Genomic DNA, 18563 nt, shown 5'->3' on the forward strand with positions numbered 1-18563 from the left:
GTGTCAACTCACTTAAGCTGTTTGCACGTACTGATCAATGCCTTTGTGTCCTTTCCGCATTATAAGCTATAAACGCGAAAACTCGAATATTTTAAGAAAGCTATCCGATAAAAACGGATGAAGTGATGCCTCAAAGGAGGAAATGCAAATAAAATTAAGTTACCATGGAAACTAAACGCTCACGAAGAAAGAAACGTTAGAAGTACTCTAGAAAACTTGATAAAATTAAGTTGGTTCGGCAAAAAATCTCCTTTTACCTCTGTGCATAAATTTCCTTGATCTTGGTCTTCGAGATAGCAATCCGTTCACCTGTTTCACCAAGTCCAGGTTCGAATCCCGGCGATGATTATTGAGGTCTTTCCAATCTGGACTGAATTAAGTGGAAGAAGTGGAATACAGATCGATAATTCGTTTCCTCTTTCTGCAAGGGTAACACCCAGAACAATCCATGAAGAAATGGTTGCTGTTTATGGGGAAGACTGCCCAGGTTATAGTGTTGTTGTTGTTGCACATTGGTATAAACAATTCAAATGTGGAAGAACTTCAGTGCATGAAGAAGATATCCCAGGACGCCCAGCAACTGCTGTAACAGAAGTTGCAAAAATTGAGGCATTAATCCTAGAAGATCTCCATATTAGAGACAATGAACTAGCTGCAGAGCTCCAAACTAGTTTACGGTCTATGGAGAACCTCATCCATGTTGATGGATGAGGTTCTCCATATGACTGCATTTTATTGCATTTAAAGAAATACTATTAATGTATTTTCATGTAGAGTTTAGTATTTTTGTGGTCTGTGGATTCAACTTCAAATTTAAAGCGGTCCATATCTTCTATCTCTAGTATAAAAATGGTCTGCATCTAAAAAAAACGGTTGAGAAACACTGCTCTATAAGATCATATCCAATGTTTTTCAACGCCCAGCAACTGCTGAATAGAAGTTGCAAAAACTGAAGCATTAATAGCATTATTCCAACCTTTGTGACCTAAGTTGCCTAACGGTAATCGTGTATGTTTGTGTACTTTGAATAATGCCATACTGTGTGCGCTTTGTCCTTGAGCACTGTCCTTTTTGGTGCTGTTCTCGCAATATTATCATCCTTTTTAATGTCAACGACTATAATTTTGGTCTTCTTGACAAAGGGATTTCTCGGATCCTTTCAAGCAATCCCTTCGAAAGATGGGAGAGCACACAGCTGCATTGTGTGTGAAAAGGATGTGGGGTGTTTGACAATCTGCAGCGCTTCCTATCAAAAAGAAAAAAACACCAGAAATAATTTGGCAACATGATCTTTATTTACAAGTCCCGATGGCTTAATGAACAGGCTCCCGCGAGTCTATCCATCGTCACCATAGCAACCACGATGTGATGTCACGTTTCTGTTCTTAAGTTTACTGGGAGGGGTGTCTCCCCGTTACTGATAGTGGGAACACCCACTTGAGGAGCACGTATGCTTTTACGCACATCTTGGGCCGACATGGACACCGGGTCCATTAGGGTGCTTCTAGTCCTGACGCAATTACAACACCCAAGAAACTTGATCGCCGCCTCACGAAAATCCCTCATGTGATACGCGTACAGGAAAGGGTTGACGGCTGAGTTGACGTGGGACAACACAATGAAACAGTCAAGAAGCCACGAGGGGGTGCTGCACCCGTTACAGAATGCCATAATGCAGTTTGAAGTGTACAGGGGCACCCAGCAGATCATGAAAAAGATGACGATCACAGATAGATTTTTTGCTGTCTTCACCTCTTTCCGGCTGCACTGTTGAACTTTTCCCACTCTTTGGAGATTCTGCGAATTCGGGGTGGAGTTCTGATCAGTCCTTTGAGGGACCGGGCTGTCCTGATTGGGGGCACTGTTCTGACGAATTTGGCGATGCTGAGATACTTGCTCCAGCGTAGAAATCTGACGAAGCTAAAAATAAATAAATATATATCAATAACTATAAATAAATCTATCCATCTATCTATATAAGTGGCTTGTTTAAATCAGTTCATTCTAAAGATGAAATTTAGACTCAATGAAGTTTCTGCTCAATAAAGCTACCAGATGTCACTACTGTGTGTCAATTGACTAACTCTGACCCTGACAACTGTCGCTAGGACTAAAAACTTTCTTCTCCTATCACAAAAGCGTCGATATTTCCGTGACTGCCCTGGCACAGTTGGCAATGCGCGTTGTCACGGCATAGAACCACACAAGGACAGACGAAATCCAGCACGCGGTAAATCGGTTGAAGTTCGTAGAAATCACCACTGGAGTTTACAGTGCGAAATGTGTCACTTTGAACACTCTGTGTGGGGGTGGAGGGGTGAGAGTTACACACCTGGCGATTATAATTACCCCACCCACCTCAAATGGTAGTTAGATTCCCAGAAATGGCCATAAAGTCAGCATTGAATCTCTCAGAAGTACGTGGTTTTATTGATGGTTGTTGATGTGAGTGGACAGTTGATTTATTGTCTCCTGCTTCGCGTATAACAAAAGGATTCACACAACGCCTGAAGTTTACTAATAAATTCGTTTTTTTTTTTTTTTTAGCTGCAATGGAACCTGTACAAGGCACAATAGGTATCCATGGAAATGTAGACTTCCATCGATTTATCGGATCCACTCGGCAAGGCAGCCAACAAATAAAAAGTAGCGTGTTATTATTGATACAAGATATATTGAACATATAAATCGACGAGTTCAACAATGATTAGAAGAAGAACCAAATCTTGTAATTGATCTATGAGAAGATCCATTTAAAGTCAGAGGTTAAAGTGGATTTATTTAAAACATAGGCCGAAAGTCTGTTATTTATTAATAAAAAATATAGTGCAAAATTAGATAAAATAAATTGCTGTTCTATCTGGGACTTCAATACAGGAGTCTACAAGGCGAAAACAACAATTGTGGTATTCTTCTTTTTGTGGTAGCATGTGGATTCTGCAAGACAATCTTACAAGTATTATACTTATAAAATAGACAGTTTAGACAAATTGGAGAAGGCATCCACTCTGCAGTGATAGTTCTCATTGGAAAGTGAAAGTGGGATTTCAGACTTTAAGGTGAAATATGTAGTTGGTAACTACGAAATAATAAGATTTTAATGACATTGTTCTGTCTTCGGTTTCAAGATATTCCTCCATCACTTGAGTTCTATGTGCAGCGGCGTTGTCATGCTTGAACAGAAAATGTGGGCCAACAGTACCCTTAAAAAGTCGCAAATAGGGTTCGAGGATCTGTTCCTATCAAAAACATGCAGAGGGGTGCCACTGTTGATCATTATTCTGCCCCACACGAGGCCTCCACCATAAGTGTCTCTTTGTCTGATATTGGAGGGATGGTACCGCATTCCTCCAGATGAAATAACGCCTAGGGTCTGTTTGTAGGCTAAAAGGGGACTCATCAGAGAACAGAACTACACCACGAGTTACCACGTTTTCTTCATCATGGGTTGAAGTTTGAGAAGATGTTTATATATTGAGTGAATAAAGACAAAGAGAGTGGTAATCAATGGACGCTGCACTTCGTGCACTAATGTCATTAGTGGAGTCCCAGGGATTCGGTGTTGGGCCCACTGTTGTTTTTTATATTTATCAATGATATTGATGCTGGTATATCAGGCTTAATGTCGAAGTCTGCAGATGATACAAAGGTTGGCAGGGTTGTTAATGACAGTATGCTGCTGCAACAAAATCTAGGCCTGAAGTAATCGAGTGGTCAGCAGCGTGAGTGCAGTAGCAGACGCTCTTTAAGTGGACCGGGGTTCAAGCCCATGACTGCTAAATACGATTAACATTTGTATTGATTGATTTATTGTGAACCTACTGACCTGATGGTATTGCCGGAGAGAAGAAAAGGAGGTGATTATACCTTTGTATAAGGCAATGGTCAGGCCACGCCTTGAGTACTGCGTACAGGTCTGGAGGGTTCATTTTAGGAAGGATGTAGAGCTGTTTGAGCGAGTACAGAGAAGGCCAACAAGATTGGTGAGGGGAACGAAGGGATGCACTTATCAAGAAAGGCTTAATTTCTACAAATTTCGGCGTCTGAAGACTAGGCACCTGCGAGGTGATCTGATTGAGGTGTATAAGGTGATTGAAATATGAGGTTCTTGAAATATGTGTGAAGGGAGGTTGTTGCAGAGAACGGAAGTTGAAGTCATAAATGAGGAAGAAGAAGAAGAGTTGGTTCTGTGAGTTTGAAGTTGGACAGTAAAAGGACGTTGACTTGTTGGGGCACATGTTCAGATTGTTTTGAAAGAGAGAGAGGGAATTATAGAAACCAATTCAGAAGAACAGTGCCCATGGAAGTATCTGTAGAAAAAGCGTGGAGCAGGAACAGAACGTCTGTAAGACAGAGAGTGAAGAGATCTGTTAGAGATTGGTCATTAATTAACCTAACTGCCCTTTTTTGAATGAATTCTAGAAACCTGAGGGAGGTTTTGGGGGCACTGCCTCAGATGTGGGAACAATATTCCATGGCAGGGCGGATTCGATTTATACAGCGTGAGAAGCTGTTTGGAAGAAAGGTAACGCTGAGAATAAAAGAGAAAACCAAGTTTTTTAGATGTAGAGGAAGCAGTATTTGTAAAGTGATTATGCGAAGAGAGAGATTAGAAGTCAGGATAATCCCCAAAAGAGATATGTAATCTCGTTAAGAAACCAGAGTGTCATCGAAGATAAGTATAGGAGCAGAAGAATAATTTTTGCGAGATAAAAGACAAGCCTGAGTTTTAGACGGAATGAAATCAAGTGAGTTATCTTTGACCCACTGGAGAATTCCCTGGAGATCAGCAATTAATAAAAGGCTTTTCTTCATTATAACCATATAATTTTCTGCAGGGATCACATTCACAATGTGCTGAATAGATGCTTTGTGAACTTTTCTTTTTGTTGTTATCATTGGTTTAATAAATACAGACAGTTTAATAAATATGAATAAACCTTTGAAAGTCAGCATCAGCTTCACGAAAGCAACAGATTCACTCGCAACTGTTGTCCAACATTATTAAATTCAGCTGGCTCAAAGAAAAATGATCCGATTGATTTTAAATTAAATTCCTTGATAAACCTTTCTAAAAAATCGAAATGTAAGAAAATTTCATGAAAATTCATCAACAAGAAGTCAAGTTATTACACGCGGACGGACGGACGGACGGACAAATGAATATAATAGGCACTTTACTGTTCTGGAGGAAATTGCTCCTACAAGTATACATAATTAGTATGTAGTGGATGTACACTTGCAAGTTCATGGTGTCATGCTTCATGTCCATGGCATGCTTCTTGGAATGTTGGGGGCTAGTTTGGCAATCGGCCTTCCTCTTTTCTGCCATAAATTCTAGTGGATTTATTTATTGGTCTGACCTGCGATCAAAGACTTTGCTTTCTTTCCTGTTTTGTCTGATGCTCACCCCCCCACAATTGCACTTACCTTGTTCATTAAATTTTATTGTACTTCTGATGTGTCGGAAACACGCATCAACCCGAACTGGGACTTGTTTGGAAAAATAATTACATCTACTTCATCAGACAGGAAAAAGTAAAAACTCAGTTCAATAGCCAATACTGCTCGCATTTTTATAAAACTCCACCCATGTGCTATAAACGAGAGTAAACGTGTTCACTTGATGCCCCTGACACGCATATTTGCGTGACAGTTTTGGGAACATACTGACCGAACATAACGTTCAAGTATAACTTCGAATTAATTAGTTTACTGCGCATTTTTCCGAAAAAAAGAAAGAAAGAATAGCGTATTTTTGGACAAAACTCGATCGAGTTCTTCTAACTCCACTGAAATTTCTTAGAATACACATTATCCTATCGATCTTTTTAATAAAAATAAAAAGATCATCTCAAGTGGTAAGTTCGAGCTATTCCGGAACGATAATAGACAAACCAGCCTTAGAACACAATTTTCTGTACGAAATGTCGAAGTCCTGTAGTTGCCACTTTCTCAGCTTTCTTGAAAAATGGGAGATTTTGTGACGAAGTTGACTCCATTTCCGGATAGAGATGATGACATCATATCCATTCATTTCTCTGCTGCTGATGATTAAATTTCGCAGTTTTTCCGTTGACCTGTGTTGATGTCCGTTATGACAACATTTATGAAGTTTCTAAAGAGGAAATACGTTGTCCCTGCAGGAATTGGAACGCATATTTAGAACGCAACATCCAAAATAATAAACGCATCTTTTCCGCATCAGTCTGATGAAAATGAAGAATAAACGTGCATTTTGAACTGGCAAACGAAGTATTCTACCAGAATAAACTCAATTCTGTTTATGTTCACAGAATAAATGCTAAAAAGCAGACAAAGAAATACAATAGATGGTAAAGGCGTCGAGCTCAGTGACTTCCAATGGAGGGGTTACCATAGGATCCATCAATCTGTTGATATCATTGCATCCAAACTGCAACATCCCTGCATCAACAATACTTTTCGGTAATTCGGTCATCAGCTCCAGAAATACTCACGAAAGCCTTAAGCACAGAATATTGGAAACTTCATTAAATAGTCTTTGGCATTCCCTCTACAATATCAAGAGGAATCCTGTGGAACTTCTTTGTCATCAGGACAAATAGCTATTCACTGGTCAAGTGACTGTAAGGTACGATATACCAGTTTCATCTAGTATCATTCCATATCAATGAAGTCAGAGACATCCAGTAGACCCCAGACAGGACCACAACGCTCCAACCTAACCTCTCCAAAAAGCCTAAATAGGATATCTCTGTCAAATACAGTTGATTCACCAGTTAATTAAAAACTAATTATTGTATCTGTGTTAATGTACCAGCCTCGCTACTTGATGGAAGATGTGCAACAACACACTCTGGGAACTGTGAAGTTTTTTAGAGGTGCTGTTAGCTGAAGTTGTTTCTCATGGGTTTGGGTTGTTTCTCATGGATTGATCTTCGTTCCTGGAACAATGAATGTTAAGAGAGTACATTGACATCCTGAACAATTCTCTTTCAGCATGTCATCCTGGAATCTGTAGTGATTTTGTCTGAAAACATGTAGTGCAAAAGCTATATTGGTCTGTCCAGGGCCTTGATGTTACCTTAACCCTATTGAACACCAAGGACGAAAGACTCAAATTGGTTCGGAATATATTGAAGAGGACATGGTGTATAATTAATGCCAGGGTGGGCCACAGATTATTAAATATTGTATCTGTAAAAGGTTCTTCGAAACAGGTGTCCGTTTACTTTTATCAATATAGTATATGCGTCACTTAAAAAACTCTGTAAATGCAACAATACCCCCTTTTGAAATCGACGACTTCACATACCACGTGAATGAAATCAACACTTTCCTCACGTAGCAGAAACACGTGATGTGACGTCACTGGAAGCTTAGCAAATACTTCCGAACGAGTTACACCATTAAAGGAAGCGGGGTGGGGGGTGGTCAGGATCAGATAATTAAACTTCAGTTAAATACGCTTATCGTCTGACTCCGTCCTTGCCGTTCACCGTAATGCGAACTTCGTTAGGCAGCCGACTGACTTCAGCGTTTCGACAAGCGATTTTTATCTGCCCTCCGCACGCTTTTCGATCTGGACACAACCCCGCAACGCGCAATAAACGCTTTCTTTCATAGCGTGGCGACTCAAACGATAACGCGCAGGAGACGATAAGAGAGAAAAACGGCGCCTGCCCCTGCGTCTAAAGAAGGAGAATATGGCCTCGATATTCGAAAGAGTCACACAACACTCCAAAACAGAACAGTTTATTCTTTAAATAACTTCGGGAATCGGTCAAAAGCAAAAGACGCGAACTGCGCATGCGCTTAAATATTTTGGACAACAAAAGATTCTGTTGATCCATTCAGTGAATCGAGCAAACCCAACATCACCTGGAAAACACTTAAATGGTAACGAACATAGTTAGATCCAAGAGTGATGGGTCCAATATGACCTTCACAGATCAGTCCAAGTTGGTTTGGATGGAGATAACACGAACCCACTGACCTTGCTCTGATCCGATGTTCCAGCTCGTCCCAAACTGTTCTAACATCAAGAGTTGAGTCGAGGTGTTCGAATACTTTTGATAAGGTAGTGTATTTTGAATATTCTCGATGAATTTAGAAATCATGACATCCATTTAATTCGGATCTTCCAGTCGAAGATATCTGGTGATGTGGTACACGACATAGCGAGTGCCTATTTCCAACTCTCCACCCAGTTGGGTTTATAAAGAACAGTTTATTCTGAGGGGGTCAAGGTCATCTGTCTGCCTTAGAAGGTCCAACGAGTTATTAGATTAGGTAAACAAAGAAGCTAATGTAGTGTAAATTGGTACAGGATATACACTATATTGTCAAAAGTAACCGAACACCTGCATGTTTCCAAAAACCTTTCATTGTGCACCTTTGACCTAAATTCCATACCGTGTCCTCGTCGGTAGATTCTGAATCGATCTTTGAAGAGAGTAAGGCTCTATTTCGATCCATTTCTACTTCAACACAGCGGTCAATTCAGTGCTGATTGCTGGCCAGGAACCGACGTTCCAGTTCATCCCAATGGTGTTGAAACCAACCAGATAACCAACTAAAACTATTATATTAGGGTCACCTGGTAATTTCTTACATATTTGTGTCTGTAAATTGCGTGTGTTCTGTGGTCGATTTGCCTGTTTTGCTGGACGAAAAACCCTCAGTTTCAGGTGAAGAAACCTTGACATCTACGCCTGAGACCAACTAACTCAGCCACGGAGTGAAAAAAAGCTTATTAAAGTTCCTCACACATCAACAGGATTCGAACCCGGGCCTTTTCTACCTGATGTGGGGAGAACGGTGACGATTCCACTGTGCTACTTGCGCAGACGAGCAGAAGAAAAAAGAGAAAACTGTCCAACGGGATAGTGAAAGGGCAATCCCACTTATAACTATAAGTGGGATTCCCTTTCACTGTACTGTACTTAATGTTCTTACTCATCCAGTGAGCTCACCCACTGGAATAGCCTACCATCTTGTAAGAAGTATATATACACTTCCCCTTGATCATCGAAGATTCACCAATGACACCAGGATGGAATTTGGCCTAGACAAATGCAAGACCCATGGATTACATCAGGGAAAACCAGTCGGACGAAACTAGAGATGAAGACCGGTAAACAGATTAAAGCCATGATGGAGGGAGAGATCTACAAATATTTGGGGATGATGCAAGCTCAACAGTATGAACACAAGAAGATCAAGGCCCGTTTGATTGAGGAGCGTGCTAAAAACAAAGCTGAGTGGTGGGAACATGGTCAGAGCTATAAACACCTACGCAGTCCCAGTACTAACATACTCCATCGGGATCACAGACTGGACCAACACCGAACTGGAGGAGATTATGATATCGACAAGGATAATGATGACGAAGAGCTGCCAACACCAACTGAAGTCGGCCATCGAGAGATTGACCATACCCCAGTCTGTGTGACTAACCTCAGTGAATAAGAGAAGAAAGCGATTAAGAACCTGTGGGATTCAACATTAACAAGAAGACCACACTCACTTAGACAAAAGAAACAAAGACAGAAAGATGGACTAAGAAGGCATACCATGGCAGACAATACAGTGACCTCCATCAAGGCTTCATAAATAAGATGACTTCCAACGCATGGTTTACGAACGGGAAGTTCTTTTCCCGAGACTAAAGGATTCATGCACGCCATCCAAGAACAGGTAATCAACACCAGGAACTACACTGTGGCATAGTGTTTATTGTAAGGTACCACCGGTGGTTCTTCCAACAACTGCGCCATGGTGCTCTTGTTCTGTTCTGTGTAATGCAATGTTATGTTCGGTCGAGGATATTTGATGACAGTGATCTACGTACCACCCTTCTCAATGTCCACTGGTCTCTTTCCATCAACGTCTGCGGTCTACTCAACGTTTCCCAGCTGAAGAAGCAGGGCATTTCCATTTTGTGATTACGTCAGCCACCATCGATTTGGGGTATTGCAATTTGCTGCAATGGCACGAACAGATCGATTGCTGATATGTATGAAGAAAATAAATAACAGTCGTCGAATTTCTATTGGTAGAATTTTAATGAAATTTAGGATTGCCCAACAAATCCTTCTTAAAAGAACCAACATAAAATTTCATAAATATTCTTCACCTGGGAGTCGAGTTGCTAGATGCGGACGGACGAACAGACGATCGCGGTGAATGATAACAGAAGACGACTGAAAAGATAAAATCATTTATAAACAACGTCCCTTTTGCCTTTTTTTCCAGGGACTCACTCCTTAGTTCAAAGTAAGTCCCTTATCTTATAAAATCAAAGAACAAACGAGGCTAACAACAACTAACTGTATTATTTGCAAATAAAATCTTTCAAAGTATTTGACAGGGTTGCCCTAGCGGAGGAAGAGTGAAATAAAAGCTGTTATTCATGAAAAATAAAATGTTAGAATCATCCCACTGTCAACCACGGTTGGCTGCACTGTACCGTTGGAGAGGCTCCAACTAGCTGGCGTTAGGGGTAATGCCCTCATTTTTTAAGAGCTATTCAGAATACATTTCTGAAAGGAGGATCAATCCACGAATCGAACTTACTTTGTTATAAAAATCATTTCAACTCCCCCTAACTTTAAAACTGTACCATTATTTTGTGTTTATTTAGTAGTTTCTGACACCAATGAACAACTTTAAGCAAAACACCGTATTTACTCATAAAATCATCAAGGTTATTCATACATAAGACCTGAATTCGGAGGAAAAAAACCTGAGTTCGAGTCCCGTTGATTATGTGAAGAATTTTTATGGGCCTTTTTCACAAGTGGCTGAGTTAGTCGATCTCATTCAAGGGTAGCGTGGTTTTTTCTTGAAATTACTTCCTGTGCCACTGTTAAATCCAACTTTTGACATTGATTATTTTGAGTTAATTAAATTTCAGGGGAAGCTAACCATTCTTTCGTGACCCTAAAACCATTAGTGAGAAAACAAATTTCCGAATACGTGGACAAGTCCAAGAACTTAAGTTCGCTGACAAATAACATTCAAAACATAATAAACGTTTAAAAGAAAGTATGAGTTCCTTGTCCAGCTCCTCTCTGAGAGTACCGAACTTAATGCGGTAGCAAAAGTACGTCAGCGTTCTACAGTGACGTCGTTTGGTCGATAGCGGAGGGGCGAGTTTATTTTTCCATGACGTTAATGAATTCTGGGGACGCAGAGAGACTTCCGGTAAACTGAGGTGTCAATTGAAGCCGCAAATAAAAGGTTGGTTACAAAAGTTGAACTCGTTTCAAGTCTGCAAATCAATAGCAGAAAAGACTTGAATATCAATATGATTCTAGTCATTGAACGCTCAAGAAATTCGACATTCAACTTGTCCATTAGGAATCGGAAATGATTGTTCAAATGACCAGCTCTGTTTGACATAATTCTTTGTAAAACTGCACCAAACAAACTAAAAATAGTGGGTGCATGAATACATCATCTACTATAATGGTGTTAGTCCACGTCTCCATTCACGAGTACCTTTGCTGAAAGTGGTTTGAATCCCATCAAGATGGAAGAAACTTTTAGCAATTTTCTTCACACGAAGAAAATTCCTAACTGGAGTTTTTTAATCCAACTAATAAATTGCGAATATTATTTACAAATATTATACGCTCCCTGGCTTAAAAATTAGAAACATTTATTTTATCTTGTAGGCCACTTTGCTGTAGCCGAGTGGTCAAGAGTGAAAGTGCAGTAATACAGTTGAACCGCGATCCGCTCTTTGAATGGACTGTGGTTCAAGCAGACTACTGTTAAGTACGATTAACGATTGTATTTCTGATTTATTGTGAACACCTCTGACCTCATGGTCGTGCAGGAGTATAAACGTCGTGTCACGGATTCGATTAGGTGCTCGAGAGGATGACCTCGTGGATAGCACAGTTAGCATTATCCCCATTCTCCCCACACCGGCTGGAAATGACCTTAGTTCGAATCCCATCAATCACGCGAGAATTTTTATGGGCCTTTTTTCCACAACATGGATGGATTAGTTGGTTTCAGGCCAGGATAGCATGGTCCTCCCCGGAAACTCAAATCGATCACAATTTGCAATTTACAAACATATTGTATACGGGGCAATATTGCTTAAGTTGCTGATGTGCCTAAAACCTTATAACAACTAACAAACCAAGCCCTCATGGGTAGCACAGTTGGTAGACTTGTCGTCCTTCCCTCACCTGGTGGAAAAGACCTGGGGAGGACATGGGCAAACCTCACTGCAGCAACACTAATGCGTATTAATGCTCAATTTTTGCAACACTCTCTTCTGTTACAGCAGTTGCTGGAATTTATTCATCATTTGCTGAGGTTCTTTCAAATTTGAATTGTTTATACCAATGTGTAACTTGGGCAATCTTCTCCATAAACAGCAACCATTTCTTCGTGGATTGTTTTCGATGTTGCAGAAAGAAGAAACGAATCACTGATCTGCACTACACTTTATCCATTGTGACACTTCACTTCATTGAGCGCTAAAAAAAAAGTGAATCTGTGTAGTTGCTATGGAGATTTCAAGGTATCAAACAAAAAAAAACTTCATCTTTCTATCACAACTACTTTTGGGGAAATAGAAATCTTTTTGATTCCCCCCCTCCCTTGTAGATGAATACTTTCGCTGCCAACTTTTCCAAAGACCTTTTTGACATGGGATTGAAAACAACGGATTGAGTCAATCTGAATTGAAAAGGGCAGAAACATTTTTTGGGTTTTTGAAGGCTGATTAAAATCAAATTAGAAGATAATATCTTCTAATTTGATATTAGAAGATACTATCTAAAGTAGATGGTTTTGCTGGACGAAAATGAACTCTAGTTGCCTAATTCTCCAGATGCGAATCCAGTTGATAATGTTTGAGATATGCTGAGAAGGTCAATTCGGCTTCGCACCTGTTCATTTGCCACTGTACAACAGCTGACAAATATCCTGATGGAAGACTGGTCAAATCCGGAGCTAGATTCCCTGAAATATCTAGTGGATCGATGGCATAATGTGCACGGGCTGATGATGTTGTTCAATAAAGGTTTCTAATATTTTGGCCAGTGAGTTTACATTGCATTAAAAAAGCAGAATTTTTATTTTAATGTCTTGTAGTCTAATGCCATTTGATTTTAAATCCTGAGCTGGAAATCTAATAAAATCCAAAATATTCAGAAACAGGAAAAATTAACGTGACCTACTTTTACCTTCTATCCATTATCCTTTCCTATTCTTGCCGTAATTATTTATACAAAAAAAAATAATAATAAAATAAAATTTTTCATCACTTATGACCCGCCCTCTATGTACAAATAAGAGAAACACACACTAAATTATAAAGCGCAGACGACTACAACAAACTCCATGACTAATCACGTGTTTATATCTTCCCAGACAGCTTTATTTACCACAAGGCCAGTATCTAGGTCCAGATACGGGTACGTGCACTTTATTTTCTAACATTGCCACTCATCAGTTATGTTATTCGGGGCAATGTCATTTAGATAGGAGGGCCCGTATCTTTATATCCGTTATTACAGCACGCGACCACAAAAATCCCGCACGTGAGGGTTGCTAACGATAAAGATCGCCGGTAGCGCCGTCTGAAGGATCTTGCGAAGACGCGAGCCAAAAGAATTACAGTATAAGCATCCACAAGTAGAATGCTTCTAGCAATGCAGGCATGCGCGTTTGCTAAAGATAATCGCTGGGATCACGTGACCTGTAAATCCTGTAATGTTCTCATTTATTTTATTCAACCAAGTGGGAGGTTGATAATAGAAGTCAGGTTTTATTAAATGTCCTCTGATATCCACGGTTAGCAGAGGATATTTAAAGTGTACTTTAAAAATTTCCCCATAACATCTCTAATATAAAGTGTACTTTAAAAATTTCCCCATAACATCTCTAATATGAAGTATACTTTAAAAATTTCCCCATAACATCTCTAATTTAAAATGTACTTTACAGATTTTCCCATAATATCTGTAAATTAAAATGCACTTTATAAATTTCCCCATAATATACTTTACAAATTTCCCTATAGCATCTCTAATTTAAAATGTACTTGATAAATTTCCCCATAACATCTCTAATTTAAAGTGTACTTTAAAAATTTCCCCATAACATCTCTAATATAAAGTGTACTTTAAAAATTTCCCCATAACATCTCTAATATGAAGTATACTTTAAAAATTTCCCCATAACATCTCTAATTTAAAATGTACTTTACAGATTTTCCCATAATATCTGTAAATTAAAATGCACTTTATAAATTTCCCCATAATATACTTTACAAATTTCCCTATAGCATCTCTAATTTAAAATGTACTTGATAAATTTCCCCATAACATCTCTAATTTAAAGTGTACTTTAAAAATTTCCCCATAACATCTCTAATATAAAGTGTACTTTAAAAATTTCCCCATAACATCTCTAATATAAAGTGTACTTTAAAAATTTCCCCATAACATCTCTAATTTAAAATGTACTTTACAGATTTTCCCATAATATCTGTAAATTAAAATGCACTTTATAAATTTCCCCATAATATACTTTACAAATTTCCCTATAGCATCTCTAATTTAAAATGTATTTGATAAATTTCCATAACATGTCTAATTTAAAGTGTACTTTACAAACTTCCTCATAACATCTCTAATTTAAAGTGTATTTTTCAAATTTCCCCATAACATCTCTAATTTAAAATGTACTTTGTTTTTGTATAAATTTTCCCATAATATCTGTAATTTAAAATGCACTTTATAAATTTCCCCATAGTATACTTTACAAATATCCCTATAGCATCTCTAATTTAAATTGTACTTGATAAATTTCCCCATAACATTTCTAATTTAAAGTGTACTTTAAAAATTTCTCCACCAGATCTCCAATTTAAAATGTACTTTATATATTTTTCCATAACATGTCTAATTTAAAATGTACTTTATAAGTTTCCCCATAAAATCTCTAATTTAAAATGTACTTTATAAGTTTCCCCATAAAATCTCTAATTTAAAATGTACTTTATAAGTTTCCCCATAACATCTCTAATTTAAAATGTACTTTACACATTAGCGTAACATTTATCTATATGAAAAACAGTTTATGAATTAAAATACAGTAGTGTTAATAAAAATAGGAACACCCACTACCGTTCAGACGATTATTATATGCAAGGCTTGTTGGACAGTTAGGTTTCAGGACTGAGGCGAATTAAAGAAAACCAGCTGTTAGAATAAACAAAAAAAAAAATTTCCAAGTAATCGTCCTGACCAGCTACCACAATATTCGCGCTTTCTTTAACTACTTAACAACGCCTTGAACGACTCAACAGCTCTAACACGACTGTATGCAAACGACTCACGATACGCAAATGACTTTATTCAAGGAAGTAGTAATGTAGGTTAGCTCCACTGAGCATTTCATCAATGATGTCAGCAATCACTTACAGAAAAATGAACCCATCTTGCGAACATAGCGTTTTAAAAAATGTAATATATACTACCCTACCAAAAGTATTCGGATACGAACACGTTCGTGAAAACAATGGTTTTAATGAATAAATTCATAAGGTCCAGATCTACCCTTGGTTTATCCTTGCCCAGAGGTAGAGCTAGACTATTGCCAGATCCTTGGCGATTGTTATCCACAAGAGTCCTTGAGCTGCTGATGTGTTACCTACAGCTACATCGCCCTGTAGTTAACTTTTAGAGGGTCGGAATTGTGGTTGTCGCCCGCAGGGACAAACTGCTTAAAGAACGCTCACCATTTGCACCTTACCGTGATTCATTCTGATTGTTTGTGATATCTCTGTTTCCACTTTTCATACATCTGAAAGAGGTGTCCAAATACATCTGATAGGGTTGGTGTATCATGACAGACGAAAGCTGAAATTTAATACCTTTTTGGAAGGTATTCGCATACTTTTTATTGCATGCTTAATTAGCAAACGATTCACAAGTTCGTCTGCGTTATGGACCAATTATGAAACTGACACTGGACTTGAATTTCACCAAAACATTGCATTCTCTTCACGCAAGTCAACAAAACCAAGGCTGTGTGAAACAAAAATGTTCTTTAGGAAAATAGGGCCGGACAGCAAACACGCAAACGTGTTGATTAACTTTCTTGTCGCTTTTCACGTTGTTTATCTCCTTGTCTGATTACTTCCTACAAATGAACAGCTGAAACGTGGTATAAAATTCAGTGGTGTGTGGAAATCGAAATCTTTCTCAGTGTGGCCTGATTAGCCTCGTTCCCTGCGCGTCACCCGTTGCTAAGAGATTCCATTTAAACGCTACGTACAACACGTTCGGTAATTGAGATTAGTTTTACGTTGAACGGGGGACAGTGAAATAGGGTTATTAAGCGCGCCAGTGATAAATGGGCACACTGGGTGGTTTTAGGAGATCAGCGCCACCGAGACAAGTAAAAACAAAATTATTGCCCTTGAACGCCTTCAGACGGAAGTGGAGAAACGGCCCACCAACAGTGACATCTATTATGGAAACAGATTGAGCGATCAAGGGGGACCTATTTGTCGTTTGCATAATCCTGTGTCCCATGGATGACATTTATTGGAGGTTCTGTATTTGATGAAGAAAGTGGACCGAAAGTCCATAATGAGTCCAGTCTGAGAGGCTTCTACAAGGTTGACTTTGTTTTTAGCTGGTTCTTGTGAGAAGAGACTGTTCATCTGCACCGCGAAGGATCCATGTCGATTATAAACAATGACTCATCCGCGTCGAGTTATCTTGTGCGTCAGAAGGTGTATAGTACCCCCTTGTGATTACTGAAGAGTTCCAAATATTCTTAGCTGTCTAAAAAAAGTTCGTTTTAAGAAATTTCATCAGCTTGACCACACTTGAAGTTGCTTTATAACCTTCAACTGTCTGGCGACATTTACATCATTCATTTCGTGTTGTCCCACCGCATGTCACGTGGTTCGACACATCCCGTTCATTGAAATACTAGTCACCTGAGAACTAAGGCCCTAGCTTCATGCACCGAAGGTCGTTAGCTGAAGGTCAATCTGTTAGCGTTTCGCGTGACGAGCTATCTTGTATAGGAGTGCCAAGAAAACACAAGTGGGGATGGTTATTGGAGAAGGAATTTTTCTCCCGCGCGTAACAGCGATCAGACATTAACTACGTGCTTGGTGTCCTCCTTTATAAACAGTTTAAAGGACAGGAGTCAGAGCAGATGACATTTTCTGCGCTTGCAGCGAGGGCCTATGCATCCCAACATCAATGTTATGCTATTAAATATGAATTCGTATCAGTATAAAAAGGAATATTCATTTTTCATTATACTCTACTTAAATATCTTTTGAAAGTTACATAAACATGAATTTCAATATCTTTTGGCACTTCTAACATGAATTTGGATATCTTTTGACATTTATAATGGCAAGAATTCGAATATCTTTTGGCAGTTATACTTTATTTAAATGTCTTTTGGCAGTGATACTTTATTTGAATGTCTTTTGGCATACTTTATTTGAATGTCTTTATTTGAATACTTTATATATGACAAAAGACATACTTTATTTGAATGTCTTTTGGCATTCATACTCAATTATTTGTATGTCTTTTGGCATTGATACTTTATTTGTATGTCTTTTGACATTGATACTTTATTTGTATGTCTTTTGGCATTGATACTTTATTTGTATGTCTTTTGGCATTAATACTTTATTTGTATGTCTTTTGGCAGTTGTACTCGATCTGAATGTATTTTTCCAGTTGTATTCGATCTCATTGTCTTTTGACAGTTGTATTCGATCTCATTGTCTTTTGACAGTTATATTCGATCTGAATATTTTAACAATTGTACTCGATTTGAATGACTTTTGCCATTGATACTTTATTCGTATGTCTTTTAACAATTGTACTCGATTTGAATGACTTTTGCCATTCATACTTTATTCGTATGTCTTTTGACAATTGTACTCGATTTGAATGTCTTTTGGCAGCTGTACTCGATTTAAATGCCAGTTTTACTCGATCTGAAAGTCTTTTGGCAGTTGTACTTGATCTGAAAGTCTTTTGGCAGTTGTACTCAATCTGAAAGTCTTTTGGCAGTTGTACTCAATCTGAATATCTTTTAACAATTGTACTCGATTTGAATGTATTTTGCCATTGATACTTGTATGTCTTTTGACAATTGTACTCGATTTGAATGTCTTTTGGCAGCTGTACTCTATTTAAACACCAGTATTACTCGATCTGAGTGTATTTTTCCAGTTTCATTCGATCTGAATATCTTTTGACAGTTATATTCGATCTGAATATCTTTTAACAATTGTACTCGATTTGAATGTTTTTCGGCAATTGTACTCGATTTGAATGTCTTTTGGCAGCTGTACTCGATTTAAATGCCAGTTTTACTCGATCTGAATGTCTTTTGGCAGTTATATTCGATCTGAATATCTTTTAACAATTGTACTCGATTTGAATGTCTTTTGGCAGTTGTACTCGATCTGAATGTACCATTTTACCATTGTACTCGATCTGAATGTCTTTTGACAGTTGTACTCGATCTGAATATCTTTTAACAATTGTACTCGATTTGAA

At 38.5% G+C, this 18563-nt stretch overlaps 1 protein-coding gene across 1 annotated transcript in view; it reads right to left on the reverse strand.

The window, feature by feature from the left end:
* Positions 1-1327: 1327 nt before the first annotated feature.
* Positions 1328-18563, reverse strand: part of LOC150088978 (adenosine receptor A1-like) — a 33841-nt gene continuing 16605 nt past the window's right edge. Inside the window, exon 2 of the mRNA XM_090370981.1 lies at positions 1328-1920. Within this exon, the coding sequence (XP_090227107.1) occupies positions 1372-1920 (549 nt within the window). The 3' untranslated portion in view covers positions 1328-1371. The remainder of the gene's footprint in view (positions 1921-18563) is intronic.

The sequence above is a fragment of the Mastigoproctus giganteus genome, chromosome 3 (assembly GCF_048544385.1).
Source record: "Mastigoproctus giganteus isolate SK-2022 chromosome 3, ASM4854438v1, whole genome shotgun sequence".
Lineage (NCBI taxonomy): Eukaryota > Metazoa > Arthropoda > Arachnida > Uropygi > Thelyphonidae > Mastigoproctus > Mastigoproctus giganteus.